Genomic DNA, 20,329 nt, shown 5'->3' with positions numbered 1-20,329 from the left:
GCCGTTGTCTAGAGTCAGCTGCAGCACTTTCGGAAGCCAGCTCTGAAGCGTCGTGAGTAGAGAGGACGGCTTGACAGATTCTGGGATACCTACAAATCTCAAATTGTTTCTTCTGCTTCTGTTTTCAAGGTCATCCAATTTGTCAGTGAGTGTTTTAATCTGTTGGGCCTGAGTAGATAGGTCAGTTTCCATTTTGGCAATGAGGTCTTCGCTGTCACTTTGGCGCTGTTCTAACGTGGTGAGTCTACTAGTGTGATCTGTTACTTCTTGCCGTATAGTGAGTAAAGTTTCTTTGAGGTCTTGGAAACGCTGGTCCAGCATTGGCATCATGACGTCAGAAACTGCTTTCACCAGTGCCAGAGCCTGAGGAGGGGAAGCGCCGTCCTCTGGATCTTCCTCAAAGAAGGCAGCCTTGGGAGAAAGAGACTGCGAGTCTTCACTTGTCGGTTGGGATGACTGTAGTTTCGTTAAACGCTTTTTTTGAGAGGATTTGCCGGGTGTTTTACCCGAAGAGTTGAGGAATTTATCCATCATTACGTGGTCGCCCTTGGCTGTCACCTCTCCTTGTCTGGTTTTCTTGAACAGTGTAGTGATTATTTGCAGAAAAGAATAGGTACTGTAATGGGTGAGGACACTATGATATAAAAAGAGTCAGTGGAGACAATAGAATTTGCTAGGAAAGAATATTGCCAATGAAGTGTTGTAGTTGCAAGGTGAAAGTTGAAGAGCGTCATGCACGATGCGCTGTTGCTCACGGTGCTGTCAGTAAGTAAATCAGGCTTGAAATGATAATATGTAAAAACGTGGAAAATAAAACAAATACTGAGCCACGCTTTGTCGTGGAAGTAAGGCTCCAATATATAGCAGGTATTCAGCACAGGTGCTAGAGAGTTGTGTAGGAAAATTCAAATATATATCATATAGTAACGGCCCAGAGCAAAGATCTTATAGTTTAGGGCCAAAACGCCTTAATCGTTGCTGAATTCAATAAGCCGTCGACGTGTAAAGGGTTAATTTGAATTTTTGAGTTTGGCACTTAAAGATAACGGTGATAAAGCACAAAATTTGTAGAATGAAGACTGATATGAGCCTCATGCAATGTGTTATATATCAAAACAAAGGAGCCGTTAGGCAGACCGGGCCCAGTAAAAAAAAAAAAAAAAAAACTTGAAAAATACGTATAATGAATTTATGGCTGATAGCCCATCAATATATAGGTAAGAGCTGTTTTCCCACACAGTGGTCAGGCACTGTGGGCATATATATGCTGTGGTGTATACAGGCCTGAATGGTGTGATGATGAGCCCAGGGTCCTGCAGCGGGTGGCGGCCACGCGGCGCTCCGGGAGATCCAATGAAAAGCGATGGACGGCACCTCCTCCACCGTCTGAAGCTGTACCGGCGAGCTCAGGGGATGGTGACCGATCAACCCCGGCTCCAACGTCGCCGAAACGAGGCCTCGGTGTGGCAGAAAGCTGGTCGCGTGGTCGGCAAGGTAGGCCTCAACCGTCGGGCTCCCGGCCGGCAGCCCCCCGCCGTTTCCTCTCCGCACTAAAGCGGTAGTTAGATCGCGGAGAGTGTCCGCCGCCTCCCGGTACTCTCAGGGAGCGGCGATGGCGCTTGGTAAGGGTGATGCACCCCGGATTGTAATAAGCGCGGGGGAGCCCTGTCAATATGCTGCCTCCAGGTATGGCCGCCGACCGGAAGTTCCCTTCCTAAACAATTTAAATTTCGTTTCACCAGTCCACAAAACATTTTCCCAGTAGAGTTGTGGAGAGCAAACTACAGTTGAACAGCGATGTCAAATTGGAGAGCAGACTCTTTGATTACTTTGTAAACCTTTCCAGCTTTATGCAAATTAGTAATTCTTGATTCTAGGTTTTCTGTGATTTATTTTTTGCTAGGCATGGATCACAGGAGTAGATGCTTCCATGGAATAGCAAACTCAAAATGTTTGAGTGGGGTTTTTATGTTAAAGTAGCTCTAAAACACACACCTCCAATTCCGTTTCATTGATTGTACTCCAGGTTTGCTAACTCCAGACTCCAATTAGCTTTTGTTGAAGTAATTAGCCTAGGGTTCACATACTTTTCTGAGCCCACACTGTGAATGTTTTAATGATGCATTCAATATGGACAAAAACAGTACATTAATTTGTTAAAATAAGATTGTATTTGCTCATTATTGTAACAGATGAAGATCATATCAATATTTGAACACAAGTTTATACATAAATGCTGGTAATTCCAAATGGTTCACTTACTTTTTCTTGCCACTGTATATACAAACCTCATATTCTCTCCCTCCCAAAATAATGGTAGATGCCAACTCACTTTCCAGTGTCAGCAACTGGAGGACCTGTGGGAGAGGACCTCATGCAGGTATAGCTGCAGATGCTCAGACTGTTGTACATGTGTAGCCAGGGCTCTGGGCTGTACACAGCATATAGACAGCACTGGTGGAGTGGGTCGCTGGGAGAGCTATAGCTGATGAAGCACAGTGAGATCTGGGTCTGCAATCCACTGATGCTCAGATCACAGCTCTGTGTCAGCATTAGAGACATAGAATGGCGACACGGCGTATATATGTATGAGATACGTATATATGTATAAATGTGTATAGATCAGCTACTGTAGGTGGCACTGTTGCTTAGCCACTGTAAAAAGCCTTTGCCATACTCTACTCTCTTGAACACACCAAAAGAAAATTGATAATTGAAATTGATATATTTAAATTTTATTTTACTCAAGATGGTTAAAAAAAATATTGATTTCCCCCACATACATTAAGTTTCCAGAATTAGCTGTATATAAGAGAGAAAAAAAAGTACGTTTCTTATCTCACTTTTGTGCAGACTACATCAGGGTCAGATTGACAGAGAATTCTTGTATACAAAGAAGATGTAAAAAAACAACCCATAGGGCTATGTATAAAAACTGATTCTGGTGCAATATTTGTAGTGACATTTTATTGCATCAAGATACTTAACAGGGGTGAGTTGGCAAGGGGCTACCACCCTCGATATGCTCTAATTTAAACATATTGGGCCATTACCTAAAGTTTTTTAGTGTTCTACCATTAGACTAACAAGGACTTAAGGTGACATGTAAATCCTTACTGGATCCTTTATTGGCTTCCTATGAATTCTGGGAATGTGTTACTTTATTACTGGGCCACTTGGTTGCCAGCCCTCCCCTTATACTAACATAAAATAAAAAAAAACTTCACAATTTCAGCAAAAAAAAAAAAAAATTTCCCCAGGTACTGTTTTTTTTTCTAAAATGGCCACAAATGTACGAAATTTATTACAGGGACAGTTTTATTCATTACCGCCTTCTCATGATCCAATTCTTTCCACCCTTTTATTTTTTGGTTTCTTAAAAGGTGTAAAAATGTTTAAAAAAATGATACCGAAGCCGATGAATATTGAGGATGCTAGAACTATAATGACGTCCTCAAGCTTTCTCTCTCGCAGCTACGTCCAAAACAAACTGTGACTGCTTAAAAAACAGACCCCCCCCCGAACCACAAACAGGAGACACGTCCACCACCAAGCGACCTAACTCGAGCTGTACTTTGACCGATCGCGGTGACACATGAATAACTTGCACAAGTAGAGCGCGGGTTTATTTACTATTTTGTTGGGGGTATGTGGAGGGGAGGGGAACTATTTATTTAGCTGTTAATATGTCAGGATCCAGAATTTCGTTGTATGAGAATTATTCTGTGATGAGGTGCTGACCTGGTCCTCCTGATGCTCTGCTCTACACGGACAAAATATAAATCGAGCTCCCTGGGAGGCTGGGAAGCCAATAAACATTAACAGATCTGTGATTTCATTCACATAAAAACAACACAAAGCCTTTTAAGAAGCTTTTTCGGTTTCTACGGCAACATCCTATCAGTGCCCGCTTTTGTGTCACATGACAATTGGGTTTGCAAAATATAGGAAACAGGCAAAATTTTACTTGATCAAAGAATAAGCTAGCCAAAGGCAGCAAGGAAAAGATTGTAAGCTTTGCAGCAGGGCTCTCTCAACATAAAGTATCGGTTTGTCTTAGTCTGTCAATTCTTGTCTTGTCGTACCCCTTGAATATATGTATTGTATTAAGAGCTACGTACATTGTATAAATAAAAGATAATAATAATAAAAAGCCGCAGCTGTGTATATCCATAAGGCACCCATGTCGGCTGTTGACCTTAAAGTGCCACAGCCAATTTTCACACTTCATTCTTTCCTGATAGAAAGGCACTATCCAAGCTTATTTTTTGTTGTTTTACATGATAAACACAGGTCATACCCCACACACATTATTCTTTAGCCTCAATTATTATATGTAAAATGCCCATTTCTATTGCCCAAAAATGATATTATTATTATTAAAATAAATACATTTGGCTAAGGTTTAGAATAAAGGTTGGGAAAAGGGGACGGTTACTTCAGACGCAGCTGGCACCCAGTAGACAAAACTGGAAATCATATAATTAATAAATTAATTCGTGTAAATAGTCCTGGGTTATTCTGTAGGACACTGGCCATACTTCTAATTACTGGGAGTCAGTTAATCAGGATAGTGGATTCCGGACTAGCACTGAAAGGGTTACCGCTAACAAGCTATGGCTGCACTGCCGGAGCCCAGTTTCAAGCCTGCTCACTGGAATCCAGGCCCTGTGTCCTCCTATGCTCTCAGAATCAGCTATTTTTGGCTGAATCGTTGCGTTCTCGGCGGGCGGTTTGCCATCAACATTTAAGATGATACACGATTCGGTTGTATTTCTCACCTCTCCTCACAGCTGGGAGATTTGCAAGGTTAGGATTTCCTCTTGCCTTACCAAGCCCTATACCGGGGTAACAGAACACACGGGGGCTTTTACTGAGCATCATGACCTTACACCTCTTACAGCCCTTAGGGAAGAAAATCAAATAATTACAATTAATGAAATCCATTACTCAGGTTTTCCTCTTTTACTGGTGCCACATATACCGTATTCTTTATTACCAATTAATTTAATTAACCCTTGCTTCGCTTCCTTCTTCATTTAACGGGCATCTCTTATGCACTCCTGTTCATTAAAGGGGACGTTCCATTCATTTCACTTTAATGACATCACAGCACCAGCTGGTAGCAGTATTATGGTGTGCTGAGCCGGTAGTGCTGCTTGCCAACCGGAGACGATCTTAACACAAGTGAACTGGCGTGTGAGCTGGTGGAAGCTGTACATGTATGACTGGGGAAGACATGGTTCGTCTAGAACCCTAGAATCCCTAGAACGTATTGAAGCTCGAGCACTTGCAGAGACAAGTGTTAATAGGTGCCATTCACATTTACTGCCAGTGGCAGCAGTGGCGCATGCTCAAATACCCCTCAGTGTCCAAATCGGGACACCAATGTTGGGGTGTCAACAGAGGCAGGGGGGCCACATTGAGGTGCTTAGCTGTAGGGTGTCATGATCCCCACAGCCTGCAAATGCATGACAGCGGAACAGCTACGCAGGATATCATTAGAGTGCCTGAAAATCAGGATTGTTACGCATAAACCAGGACACTTATGAGGTATACAAAAAGGTACTAAAGGTAGGGATGATTAGGGGTTGTATAATGGCGCACCAAGCCTAGTCACAATGCCAGAAAAAGAATCGCATCATAACAATTTGTAAAAAAAAAAAAAAAAAAAAGATGGCCTGTTTTTTGGCTACACCTTTTCATTCCCCGGGAGCTTCATTAGAGAATAATGGTTTGTTAAAGAACTTTGTGAGTACTTGTTTTATATATTCTTTAAAATGTTATTTTTAATAAACAGCTGCAGCTCCACGCCTCTTGCACATACCAACCAATTCTTACCACTGATTGGCTGCTTGAAACAGCGAATCAACGGCAAGGTTCTTATTTTAAATTAATGGAAGTGCTTTCCGCACGTGCGCACGGGGTGGGGGATCTCGTTAAAGCCCCTCCCACCCCTGTAATGTTCCTCACGAAGCTGGACAGTAAGCATACTTACGTGCCAGGAGATATTTTATTTTGGAAGCCCCGAGGTCAATGGCTACGCTGAGAAAAAAAAGAAAAAACTTGTGCTCTTGGTGCCAAAAATGGTGGTCAGGCCCCCCTTCTTATTTTCTTTGGGGGGGCCACACTGTCCAAAAAGGCCTGCAGAAGTGCCAGATTTTCTAGGTCCCTCCTCGCAAGTGAAAAGACCACTGAAATCATCGAATAGGGGGCGTGCACAGAACAGCTACCTAACACCCCCCCCAAAAAAGAATCCTGGAACTTTTTAGGGGGGCCAGCTCCACCATGGCATTTTCAGTGTATTGGAACAACCCGATTACAATCCCGGTCCTCAGATTCTTTTTCTAGTATTAATAAAAAAAATTAAAAAAACATCACATGTATTGTGCCAAAAAAAAACAAAACCTATATCTATACAAAAAATTGCTCCATCACTGCAGCCCCAGCCCAGCCGAACAGAACTGCATGGCAAATAGCTGGGGGTGGGGAAAGAGGCAAATGCATATGGGGGGATTCTACAAAGAGAGACCCCTCAGCTATCACATGCATTACAGTTCATATGATTTCTGGAGTGTCCCTTTAATACATAACACCCCCAGCATCCTGGAGCACCAGAAACATTAGAGCAGGTGTATAAAGCAAGCCAGTGCCAGTGCCAGTGCCAGTGCAGACTCTATGTGATGCTGCACCAGACCTGTCAATACTAAATGATAAATCAGATTACAGGTCCAGGGATTTATAGAGCTACAGTAGAGTTACTGCAAACGGGACTATACGAAATACCCATTAAAACGTTGCTGTTTACCTTTAACCTTCTTCCACTGCTATTACCCTAGCCTTGCTCTACTTAACCTGTCACCTGCCCTCCGCGTCACCAAATACCCCAACCAAATTACCTTCACTCACACCTCGCACCCCCCCTGCCGGCAGATACCTAGTACTGAGCTCTAACCACGTGTACTGAACTTGTCTCCGCCCACAGCCCCCTTCGCACCTCCAATACCCACCCTGTAACTGTCAGACATCGGTCCCGGTCGCGCTGTAATTGGAGGAGTCGGAGCCCTGTGGGCGGGACCTGAAACTCCAGTTGAGTTTCTCTGCTGTACTAATTGCTTTGTCAAAGAGCCGGCAGTGCACTGCAACCTGTACGAACCGGTAACTGGATCTGCATCCTAGCACAACAGAACACTGCAACCTCCGCTGCAACGAAGCCACCGCACCTCGCACATACACCGCTACTATATTGCACTCTCCCATTACCGGGCACTGCATCTTCACTGCACTACCTGCCAGGATTTGCACTGCATCACAAATTACACGAGTGCTGCGCTATTTATTTATTTCACTGCACATAGTCTTCTACACAAAGATACATACACTTTATATATATACTGCTGTCTTGGTGCAGATTGAATTCACATGCCCTAGTTTCACATCACTGCACCCACTATCACAGCTGGAGCTGCATTGCAGTGCAGTGAGTCTACCTGCCCTCCAGGTACCCAGCCAATGCAGGGGCTGCCCCTCTGTTAAGACATGCTGGTCCTAAGCCTTCTGTGCCTCCTACTACCCCCAGGTAAGTGAGCACTTCATTGTGTTATCTTCTGGGATGTGTTACTGCTAACTGGAAGAACCCCTGGGAAAGCAGACAATACTAGTCATCTGTCCTAATAGACGTGACTTACATATAGAGTTTGGTGAATGATGCATTCCCTCATTTACAACCCCAAATTTAATAGCCACACTCACCTGTGGTTTCCATGCACAGTGTACCCCCTTTTTGGCAGCTAAAAGGTTAACGTCACTTTGGCAGCGCAGGCGCATTGGATATTCCCAGATCCTGGCTCAGTGCGGTCCTCCTTCTTCCAGGCATCCTGTCTGTTTGTTCTGTTGGACCTTCCAGGGCACTCCATGCTGCCAGAGGCAGGAGACTGCCACACATGCACCAGACTCATCCCAGTGAAGAACACATCTGGACAGGTTCTGCTAGACCAGTGTCTGCCAGCAAGACATATTATGTGTAACCGAGTAATTAAATGGCACAAGACGTACTGGAAAAGCATAGTGCATACACACAAAGTGTATTATAGCTACGTATAATATATATACAGTATCTATCTATCTATCTATCTATCTATCTATCTATCTATCTATCTATCTGTCTGTCTATCTATCTATCCCTATATATATCCAGGTAAAGGAACACTTTGGGTTCTACCTAAACAAACCTGGCCAGTTTATTATAACTCAGTGTATATTTGCATTCTGCTGCCCAGTTGGGCAATCACCATGGCAACTAGTGGAATGTTGTTGCTAATTGCCTCACTTTTATTAACCTTTTTTTTTTCATTGCCCCCAATGCCCAATATGTCAATGACAATAGAAAATCCTTGGTGCAGAGTGCCTGTATACTGGATAAAAAATTGATAAGCTAAGAATGAATCTTAAAATGAATGGAAGCAGGTGGTTTGTTACTTATTAAGCGGATTTCTGAGAAAAAAGCGCTTAGCAGTCTGCAAATAAGCCCACGTGTGTATTTCAGCAGATGGCTCCAAAATTTAGAACTTTGACTCTAGAGTGTCTCGTATTTGCTTTAAAATGGCCAATGGATTTTAAAGCACAGTGCCATGAACGTGTGTTATGTATAAAGTGTGTTAAGTATAAAGGGTTAAACCAGTTTTTATAGGGGCAGCACGCAATACCTGCTTGCTTGCAATATTCTGCTTGCCCCGGAATGAGTTAACATCTGCTGTCCCATCCTGGGTCTCCCCACATGCTTTGATCTCGCTCACAATATTAGTGTAAACCAATACAGGACACATTCTTTCACGTCACGTTACACCAAATAACCCTTTGAGTGCCTTCTTTTTGTCTAAATATTTTAAGCATGCACTTGTGCACATATGGTATAATAGTGTCTAGCCAAAGGGTTAATTTTTTTATCGGGCTTGCGGATTAGATCTGGATTCTAATTAACACAAAGCAGGGAATCTGAAGAGCTGTACAGTTGAAGGCTATAACAGAATTATTAATAGGATCTAAGATCAAAGCCCCCTGCTGAACAGCGCTGTTGCGATACCACAACAGGTAACAGTACCACAGGCCGATGGAACTTAAGTTATTGTGCCTTACGGCAGAAAACAGTTTAGTAAATACTTCCCTTGTGAACTATATATTAGCAAGTTGAGTGGGGCCCCTCAGACCTTGTGAGCATCTTGCTGGATGCGTGTGCTGTGCAGAAGGCTGGGGGGAGCAGCGTGAAGAGGCCCTTTATATTTCCATGGCTGATGTTTGAGCCGGAGCTGATCCTGGCAGGGCCCCCCTCTTTGAACATCATAGTTTCCGTTCATTAAGGGTTGGAGTCCGGCTGAAGGCTGAGTGCATGGCGCAGCAGTCTGGAGCTCAGCTGAGAAAGGGATCTGGCTTCACTTAATGTTTTTGGTGAAGGTGTAACACAGTAGCAGACGGCACGTGAGGTTCTAGCTCTCCAGGTGATCAGGGTGGTAGCACAATGTGGTTAAGGATGATGGTCCTTATAGTCCAGGAACAGCCGGAGACCTACCAGTGAACCTCCAGTGACAATTTACAACCTTTACCCTAAACTCCTAACATTTCCATTGCTGGTGGAAGGAAAACAATGCTTACATTGTATTATAAACCACTCAAGCAATGTGGATTATTCATTTATGATGTGGAAACATATGGATACAAAGTTGTTTGGGTAGATTTTCTGGAGTGACTTTGGGAAGTTCTATTTGCTGCATGCATATTATGCAAAAAAAGTGTATTTAATTCATATTTTGTTTCACAGCTTTATCCTCTGATCCAGGAGTAGAAATTATAATCCCTCAGATTGTATGGGAGGGGGCAGTCCCGCTTCAGAGAGGAGGGGAACCGAATTTCCGGAGTCTCAGGAGACCACGCTCCATTCCTGGAAGCCATCCAGACAACTTATATGTCCGTCTGCCTGCCTTCGGTAGAGACCTGTACTTACACCTGCAGAAGGACCATCACTTTCTTGCTTCGGGTTTCACGGTAGAGGAGAGGACAGACGATGGAGGCAGAATCCGGTCTGGAATACCAGCAGAGCTGCTTTGCTTTTATACCGGAGAAGTTCTGAACTACAACCATTCTTTTGCATCTGTCAGCACATGCGCAGGACTGGTGTGTATCATATTTTATTGTCATATGCACAAGCAGTTTGCATAACTAATATCCCCAGGAATAACCAGGACACCTAAGGTTGAGGAGATACATGGGTTTATGGTAAATCATGTGTTATCGTACCCCTTGGGGAATTTTGGAAAGTCTCAAGCTGATTCAGTGCCTGTCCAATTTTTAGAAGTAAGTCATAATAAACATTTCAAGGGGAGTACATACAGAATAAAAGGTAAATACTAACGTTTCTGGGTTTGGGCGTATGTTGAGAAACAGTTTTCTATTATGAATGAGGGAGCACAACCATGTATGGATCCATGGACCATGAACACGAGGGTACTTCAAAATTGAATTAATTTGACTACATTCACAGAAAAAAACGTAAGCTTTCAAGAGCTCAGAAGTTCTTAAAGTATCTGTCAACATCTGAAAGAAGATTAATAGGATAAACAGTTCTTGTCTGGTGAGGAACGGAATTCTCAATGTTTAGCGAGAGAAGCACAAAATGATGTGATCATGTATGTTGGAACTTTATTTGTGAAAATTCACAATTGCCAAGAAACGCCAGCTTTTAAGCATTTAGTTCCCTTTGATTTCAATGTCAACTGAACTGGGTAGTAAAACCCATGGCATCTTACTAACCCCAAGTTCCTCATACTTAATTTTCTGGGCACATGTCGCCAGGGCATTAGATCTTTCAAGCAGATTTAGCCTAACTAAGCTAAGTAACCCATAGATGCAACAAAATGGCACAAAAAGTTTGGAGCCAGATCCAAAACCCTAGAAACCATGACTATCTGGCTCCTGTCGGCCCCTGTAGTAACCCATTGCAAAGTAAGAACAGCAAGAGATGGGAGAGTAATCATAGAAACGCAATTAAGTAAGGCTACTATATTTTGAGTGGGGTAGAATGTATCAGAGATGCCAAGTTCAGATATTTAATTAGCTGAATATTCTACAGATCATTGTTTTAATTGTACCGTATAAGCAACAAAATAATACAAAAAAGGAGGATTCTAAAACTACAGAAAACATTATTTATCACTCTGTCTGTGAAGGGCCAGAACTCAATATTGCATCACCATATTCAGTACATTGAATTGAATATTTAAAGTACGTGATGGTAGTCATCCATATGTGATTACCAAGGTGCGCACAGATATATGGACATGATCATACCTGGGAACTTACCAGATAAGTCTCTTTCTTCTGGGGCGTAGTCACCCAGAGACCTGGGGAAGCAGGGATTTACCTGGAGACTCCGAGCTGAAGCAGGAGAGCTCGCTGGTGTGAATGTAAAACAGGAATATTAAAGTGACAAGTACTTATATTTCATTTATTCATATTAATAGGATGAGCTTTTTATAGAAGCATATGAAGATGATAAATATTATCAATTCATACAAAAATATTGATTTTGAAGTGTGGTAGTAATCGGCAAAAGTATATTGGGTAAGTTACCCATGCTGTTAATTTAAATAACGATGTCAAAGTCAGGAATACGTAGGTGACGTCCATTTCCGTACTGAGGATCGCTAAGCGGCCTTGGCACTTCAGGACCCGCGGTCTCTAAATGATGTGCGGCTGACAGCTAGATAAGTGTGGCTGGAAGTTCCTTTCTTATATCCTTGCAGCGCATGGCCGCACGTGTCCAGCCTGTGGCTGCATGCTGTGGGACCCAACCTACTGCTGGTTCAGTACTATCTGTAAGTATGTTACCCTATCGGCTACCGGGCAGCTAGGTATTTGCCAGATGGCTAGTCGGAGCACGGTCATGCCTGGTTTAAAGTCCTATTCAATCTACTCCATCTGTGCAATGTAACTTTTGTTACTAAACACAGCACTATAAACATCCCTATTACTGTTGAATGTCCAACCCCTTCCTAGAAATAGTCGTTAACTCAGATGAAGTCTACCCCATTCATATTTTTTTGGGCTGGAAACACTTAAATGTCATGTGACAGAAGAGCATGCACTGATAAGTTGTTGCCATAGAAACGGTAAAAGTGTTTTTAAAGTTTTTGTTTTGTTTGTGTGATCTGCTTATTTCCCTGATCTACAGAGCTTAATTTATATGTTGTATAAGTGAAACGGCATCATAATTCTTAAAAGTATTTTAAGATGATTTTTTGTTATTACTTGCAATCGGTTTGATTTGTGTTGGTAATTGTTAGAAATGTTTTCTCAATGTACCCCTCCAGAAAAAGAGAAGACATGTATCGGTAGTGATACCCCATGCCATAGCAGGAAAGTTGATTAGCTGTGTCATCTGAACCTTGTAACTAGAACCCATCTCCAGAATGTTCTGTTATTCTGAAGACCTCCTGTAATAATCATCGTAGGGCAATTTCACACAAGTCAGGTTATAATTAAAGCCATATGGGGGCGCTGTGCATTTGGCTAATATATTTTTATGATTAATAACTCATTCCGTATGATATATGTGCTTGGGCCCTTTCCTCGCTTAATTATTTATCCAGAGCTGATACTTTCACTTTCATTAACCTCTTCGGCCGCATTACAGACCCATCAGCCCCAGTGCAGTGCTTTCTAGAAAGCACAAACACCTCTTTTCACACGATCTTATACCTCCCGGGCACATCCACACCCTGTATCCAAGTCAACCGCACTGCAGTTATCAGAGGAACCTCAGTTTAATCTCTGCTGTAGGTCCTCTATGCTTTGAGAGCTTTATTTGCACAGGAAAATCCTTCCGTTGTTGTTGGCAGAAGTTCTATGGATAATGTAGCCTCTCTTCAGCTTCAGGATTGTGATCCTCTTCCTTCTGTGCTGAGGCTTGCAGGTCACTGAAGGATGTAACTGTTTATCCGCCAGCAGTGAATCCCTCAATAAAACAACCTGAACGCAAAAGCAGAGACAGTCACGGACAGCTGCCCTTTAACCCACACGGCGAGCCCATTTTCAGCTTGTTGGGGCTGCGGGAACCATTTGAACCCAGGTCATCTTAAATCTGCAGTGTCCATTCAGTTGGAGAAATCCATTTATCTTGGTGGGGGAGAAAGAGGAAACAGAGGTTCCTTCTTTATGAGGACTCCATCTGTTGTTCTTTAGTAAGTGTTTCTTTTGATTTTAACCCGCTGTCAGGATAAACGCCCTATAAGTAGGTTAGATCCGTATCTGGGAGTGAGACTGTTACTGAGTCTTTCTTTTTCTATCTCCCACTGGATTGAAGCCAGTGAGTCCCTGGGCATCATTACCTGCTAGTTTCTTGTGTACCAGCTTGGGGATCAGTAGACTGTTGTAGAATTTTGTAAATAGGGTGATAATTTATGAAGTGTCAATGTATTTTGTTGTGCATCTGTCACAGCTTTGGTTTAGATGATAGACCAAGGTCCTCCGACAGGTAGGATATGAGATATTGTTAGCTCTCTGGCTATCTCTTAAGTGATCTTCACAGTCCATGTCTGAAGCAAGAGTGTCATGCATGTATCATATACTTCTTCGGAAATCTGGTAGCCACAAGGCAGGGCAGGACACAGGAGAGTCTACCTACGTTGGGGACTGTTTCTCCAAAACTGGGATGGGAGACAAGCCTTCTCTGAACACATAAAAGTTTTATTTTAAAAGAAAACAGTAGACGGTATTTAAAAGTCTCAGGGTCCTTAATTATTGTGCCCGATATTCTGTGCATGCAGCTGTGGTTGTCTGCACCTATACTTCTCTGATGGTACCGCCAAACTGTTGTCTTGAGACTCCTGTTGTCTTTAAGAAATCATTAAGTGTACTTGGTTTGGGCCACGACGCCCTTCCCTGACTAGCAAATTGTCATTCTTCATGTTTGTTTTTGGTGGAATACTGTTATGCGGTGGGTCTGTACTTTCCATCTTCGGATCCTAGTCTGACAACCCTTCTACCTGTATGACTTATAAAGTACTGGGGCCAGTGCTTGCATTGATATGGCTGACATCGCCATTGATGGCAAGATTTACAGCCAGATGGGAGGGAAGAAGGAGAGAATTTACAGGATCGGATCCAGATAGCCGCTTCCTCTTTGGGAAAAGCCAGCAGTTTGTACAGTCCATAATACTTGAGATCCTGTTTGCGGCTTGCGGAATACTAATTAGTATGCCAGGAGTTTTGGTACCAGAATGAAAGCCGGTATCTAACATGGACACAACTCTTAAAATCTATGGACCTCTCTCATTACAACTAACATGAACTTGATACCCAAGTTTAAATACTGTTTAAAAAAACAGTTTTTAACAGTCTGTGCCTGGACTGTTTTTTGTTCTTCTTCAAACTAGTCTTTGTTGTTCTACATGAACCTGCTGTTTTATATATCAGTGCCTGAGATTCATGTGCGCAAATGCTAGTTGGAATCGTATATTAGCAGATGCTCCATATAAGCTATCATATGCCCTTATGTGCACATGATGGCTAAAGTGATTCACCCCAGCTGCCTCCAGTGGTAGAAGCCTGCATTACACCTCCTTTGACTTCAATGGGCTTCGCATTGAACTTGCATCACCCACAAGTCCTCGTCTGTACTTTACAAAGTGGCAGGTGTACACCAGCCCTCAACAACAAACCTTGCTACATATGCCTTTTTATTAACAATGGGAGTGTTTTTGCTGTATTTGTACAACTTCTGTATATCTATAATAGTCGGTTATGGACAGCTTGCTATGCTTTTGGTAAAGTTTTGGGGTTGTGTTAGATTTGTAGCTCTCTAGGAGCAGGAGGCACACATCTGGTTAGGCCAGATCGCTAATATTTTCCCTGATTTGTTTCTTGGTCAGAATGGATACATTCAAATAGGGGACGAGCAGCTGATAATTCAACCAACCAACAGTACGTCAGAATCCATCTTCCCCTTTTCTGAAAGAGAGCACATCGTCCGACAGAAGCGTTCAGCAACACCTGTGTCACCTGTTGATGCTCATCACAGTAACTGTCATGTTGTATCAGGTGTGTTTGGGGAAGTATATATATTTATATATTAAGTCTTAAGTATTCTATTGTACAGACTTCACACTTATTTCTCTATGTTTAAATACTTCATCACTATACTCCTGGCTGGTAATGTTGGGTAGGAATTAAAGTAACATGCACAATGATTGGACCTTCCCTGTCGGAAACAAGAATTCACACCAAGGGTATGCAGGATGGTGTAGTGTGTGAGGAAGAGATGGGCTGCCTGATCATGTTGTGTGTAGAGTGGAGAGGGGCTGTCTGATAGTGTTGTGTGCAGAAGGAGGGGCTGCCAGATAATGTTGAAGGGGGGGCTAAATAGTATTATGTGAGGAGGCACCAGATATTTTAGAGGGCTAAAGAAAAACTAACGTAACTATTCTTTTAAAATAAATGTATATTTATATAGCAGGATAACTTATCAGTCCAATGTATAAATAACATAACCACTAAAATTGCCCTTTTAAATAACCAGTTCAGGGTATTTCCAGTTCATTGATGTTGACTTTTTTTTGCTGCCCACGAAGCCCTTACAGACACATTTCCTGGGCTCGTTTCTAAACTCGATTACGCAGCTCTTAAACCATAATTCTGTTCAGGCAAGTCTTGTCTCAACATGCCATTTTAATGGCATATAATTACACTTAACAGATTATGTTATCGTTATTTTAGTGACAGGATATCCCTTTTCACTTCCAGTAATTCTAAAAATAATAATAGGACGTTTTTTTTGTGTCCACACCTGACAGGCATTTCTGCAGGTTAGGCCAGGATTAAATTCTTTACAGGTTTTTCAGTCCTGAACAGAAGCAATATTGTCTTAAACGTAGCTTAACCCTATCTATTCTTGTTTCCCCGGGGTTATTAGTGAATCTATGTTCCTACATTCTTACTGGCCTGTCAGTAATATGCCAGGTAGGGGGTCATCCCACCATGGACCCTTAAAGACGATTGGGCCCTAAGCAATGGTCCACAATGCCTGGTGTTTTTTAATACACATGCATGTAGGTGGTGAGGTTCATTCATTATCAGTCTAGCCTTCCAATAAATGTCTTGCCGGACGGCAGTATGTATTTTTTTAAAGAGCCATCACAAGCACCGGAGATGGCTTCCAATTAACTGCACGGATGGGTTAACCTTTAAAAGTGTAATGAGGTATTCATAAGATATCATGTGTACAACTGCAGGAAAAAAAAAGAAGCAGAAGAAGAGCGAGGCTGCCAGTGAATGGCGGGAAAGGAGGAATGCAATCAGGCTGTCTGAAGAGCACACGGTGGAGACCCTGGTCGTAGCGGATGCTGACATGGTGCAGTATCACGGTGCAGAGGCTGCGCAGAGGTTTATTCTTACTGTAATGAACATGGTACGTCCACTTGCAGAGATTGGAGGAACAACATCTTCCAACATTTCTTCTATTATACTTTATCCTTTCTCATTTTTATTAATGTGGGGTAACCGCTCGTGCACAGACATCCTCCAGGCTCAGAAAATGAGGATGTTAGTCAAAATATACACAGTATTTCCTTTCGCTTATATACATATTATTGTGAGCTTTAGGGCTGTAGAACACTTTGACAGGGTTATGTCCACCAAAGCTTGGGAGGTATGTTTTAAAATGCTGTTGGCTATGTTAAACATGTGTTTTATGTATTGTACATAAACACGCGTGTATCTATAGCACATGATGTAACTATTCCAATTCAACAACAGCTGTTCTGGAGACTCCATAAATGTGGAGCCCTTGAAGACTGTCTGGAATCCACCCAAAGTTGGTGGCCCTTTCATGGGGCGGCATTATGTCACCCGACAAATATAAATAAAGTTGTAGCACGTAAAATAGTACAGCTCCAATTACATAGCTGTGGTTGAACTCCGAGTGTGGCCACCTCTTGAAGTTAAGTTCTTTTCACTGCTAAATTAAGGCAGCGTCCTGTAAGTTTCTTGTACGCTTATGTTTGTGGGATGATGTTACCCGCCCAGGCCTAGGGTTCAAAAACTGTCCAAGCCGGCACTGGAGAATCTCCGGCCCTCTATTTGGCAGTCGTGTCCCAACATCGTCCGAACAATATATACCCAAAATAAACCGCATCCCACAGAAATGTCAGAAAAAAGGCGTTTAGCTGGGAACTATTTTCTCGAAAATAGCCATAAACTTTATTTAACCCTTTAAATGCCAAGGAGGTGAAGAACTGATATTTGGGGATTGTGCTTTCATATATCTCTTTATATTTAGGATAGTGGAGTAAGGTGGCATAGGCTTATGCATGCTGGAGATGGGTTTTGTCTAACTGGTGATTACAGAATGGGCACACTGTATACGAGCTTGCATGACGTTCTCTGTGCATAGAACACCGTATCGTCTCTGTAGCCTGATTGATGACCAGCTACTGGAAGCAGTCTACATAAATCTCTAGAATAAAATGTTCATCACCAGCCTACAATCAGAAGCTTGTGAGGCCAGAGGGGAAAGTGTGTTGGAAGTCAGTGTTGACCAAAATGTGCCACAGAAGAATTCCCATTGCAGCATGTCATGAGCAAAGCATTTCTGCCCGGAGGAACAAAAGAGGTGCAGCCTGTCATTACCATCCGCAGAATGGTGTCTGCGGTTAGTGATAAGTGTGGAAAAAAAAAAGACAAGCTATTTGCCCAAGCTGGGAGCCGCTGGCAGCTGCTTATTTTTGCATCCATTTTACAGGTCTAACCTTAGCTAGGAATTGCAGCCTCAGCAACATGCCATACATTCTCTCTGCTGTGAAAGCTAGAAGTACCGACAACCAACGAACTGACTGTCTGGTTTCAGAATGGTTGTGCTGGAGAACTATCCATGTGGCTCAGTAGCCTTCCCGTAAAACTAATATCACAAAAATATTATTGCAGAGGAATATCTGCACATGCATTACGGGAATATGACTCGCTGTATGGCTATGGATAATTGGCTAAGAATATTGGCAGTAACAGAGCTATATTAGTTCGGCTCTGGGTATATAAGTAAACTTATTTTCTGCTTCTTGCAGGTATACAACATGTTTCAGCACCAGAGTTTGGGAATAAAAGTGTATATACGGGTCACTAAGCTGGTCCTTCTACACAGCCGACCAGTAAGTGAGGAGTGTATAGAGAACCGAAAACCTGGTATGATGTGTGATGTGGCAGCGTCAATATAGCCTGATTACTTGTGTATCGTAATCTTCCAGCATGGTATTTGCATCCCTGGCTCTGTTTGATCCATATATTAAAGTCACACGTTTTATTGAGTCACTGCTCTTTGAATTTCACATCAGTAAGATATCCAAGGGCTGATAGATCAGTCACTTTGAGGTCTTAGAACGTTCTTACACAGAAAACATTGTAAACTTCCATAAAAGAGGTTGGGGTGGAAAATGAGACTGGGAGATGTGGGTACCGAAGAGGGACTGTGCCTCATAAAGAGGGACACTTGGGAGGTATGTAATTGCAGATTACAGCTGTAATTTAGTCACTATAGCTTAGGCAGCTGATTAATTTGATTATTTTACAGTCCAAGATAGCCGAGGTAAGCAGTGGCGGAGGTGACTGCTTTTAGACAAGTCTGACAAGTTTTCCATGGTTGAGCGAATGGGGAATGAATGAGTGTGTTGTTAGATCACTGCTGTATTCCTACGATATATTTGCAAATATTTTATTTAAAAAAATAAAACATAATGCATTAATCACAATTTTTTTAAATACAGCTTGGTGGAATATGATAAAATAACTATTAAATATTATTATTTCCCTGAGAGCAGAACCTTAAAAGGACCTTTCTATTACCAGGCCAAGTTATCTATCGGGCATCATGGGGAGAGGTCTTTGGAGAGTTTTTGCCATTGGCAGAATGACGAGTATGGCGGTTCCAAGTACCTGGGAAACAACCAGGTGCCAGGAGCCAAGGATGACACCCCTGTGGATGTAGCTGTATTCATGACCAGGTAGGGACTTCTGATTGAGGTATGCAGAATAATATTCATGTAACTGCAACAATAAGTGAATCTGTATGTTATGGCATATCCAAAAACACCTGTCGGACACCTGTTCATATGCTGTTGGGCCACTACCACCATATTACCAAGCTCAGAAATGGAACCTGTATGCCCAAACTTGATAGGTGGACAGAGCGTCTTGTAGCTTGGATGCATGGAGGCTTTTTAGGATGCATGGAGGTTTAACCCAACTCAGCTGTACATGTAGGTGGTTCCCTGGGCTTTGCACCTCTAATTAAGATGCCTGGAGTAGCTTTTACAGTATACCATTTTCTTTCAGGACAGATTTCTGTGTCCACAAAGATGAACCCTGTGACACTGTGGGTAAGTAAATAAAATCTATTCCGCATACATTTCACATTTAAACATGAACCGAGCTCTATGGCATGATAAGCTAACAAACGTAAGCATATCTCTGATTTAATTATTTCTTGTGACATCACGGAAACTTTTCATTAACCTCATAGCTTTAATGGCAACAATCTCTCAGTGCCTGATTTTCCTGATTTTGGTATTAAACATTACCAGGAAAAATAATGCCATATATCAGATATATTAGGTGAAGCATCGCCTTTAAGACTAAGTGAGCCTTGGTTACTTATTTATATATTAATGTATTTATTTACATGTAAATGTGGGGAGCGTGGTCATTTTGTCTTGTTTCCCTTTTATTGACTAGATTATTCACTAGTGTTTAACACATTGCTTGTTTGTTTTCTAAAAATCATTTGTCTCGTCTATACATCTGCCATTTGCCCCTTTTTGGCAATGTATACATATAAGGATTTCTGGTGAAGTAACCCCATTTAACTCCAGCCATGTGTAACAATAGTCTTATGAATGGAGATACGTAACATTCCGCTGGAAGCTTTTCTTAATGGCTGTGAGTTGCTCATTCATATGAAGTCACCTTCTAAGTATACGCACTCCTCCTTCTGTATTCAGTTGCCTCCTCCGCCTGGTGTAACTGCTCAGATTCCAAGTGGTGACATTACAGCTATTTGAAAGCATCAGCCAACGCTTATCCTTTTGAGTTCAAGAAGGGTGTTTAAAACATTTGAAAAGTATACAATCTGATACACCATTCTCTCTACTAGGGTTACTCGGGATCACATTGCTCCATCTAAATATGGAATGTTCTGTATAGAACTAAAAAGGCAGGAAAATGACGGGAAAACAACAATAACACTTAGAATTGAGACAAGCCTGGCTTAGTATTGAGTGCATTGTTAAGTAAT

At 42.2% G+C, this 20,329-nt stretch overlaps 1 protein-coding gene across 1 annotated transcript in view; it reads left to right on the top strand.

Annotated features, from left to right (window-relative positions):
• Nucleotides 1-1,299: 1,299 nt before the first annotated feature.
• The window catches only part of ADAMTS17 (ADAM metallopeptidase with thrombospondin type 1 motif 17), an 84,911-nt gene continuing 65,881 nt past the window's right edge, over nucleotides 1,300-20,329 (top strand). Inside the window, exons 1-8 of the mRNA XM_053463779.1 lie at nucleotides 1,300-1,494; nucleotides 1,743-1,860; nucleotides 9,815-10,167; nucleotides 14,922-15,090; nucleotides 16,281-16,456; nucleotides 18,108-18,191; nucleotides 18,886-19,040; nucleotides 19,372-19,415. Coding sequence (XP_053319754.1) covers nucleotides 1,300-1,494; nucleotides 1,743-1,860; nucleotides 9,815-10,167; nucleotides 14,922-15,090; nucleotides 16,281-16,456; nucleotides 18,108-18,191; nucleotides 18,886-19,040; nucleotides 19,372-19,415 — 1,294 coding nt within the window. The remainder of the gene's footprint in view (nucleotides 1,495-1,742; nucleotides 1,861-9,814; nucleotides 10,168-14,921; nucleotides 15,091-16,280; nucleotides 16,457-18,107; nucleotides 18,192-18,885; nucleotides 19,041-19,371; nucleotides 19,416-20,329) is intronic.

This window comes from Spea bombifrons, chromosome 4 (assembly GCF_027358695.1).
Source record: "Spea bombifrons isolate aSpeBom1 chromosome 4, aSpeBom1.2.pri, whole genome shotgun sequence".
NCBI lineage: Eukaryota > Metazoa > Chordata > Amphibia > Anura > Pelobatidae > Spea > Spea bombifrons.
Note: the sequence above shows the minus strand (reverse complement) of the source record. Positions and strands in the feature narration are given on the sequence as shown.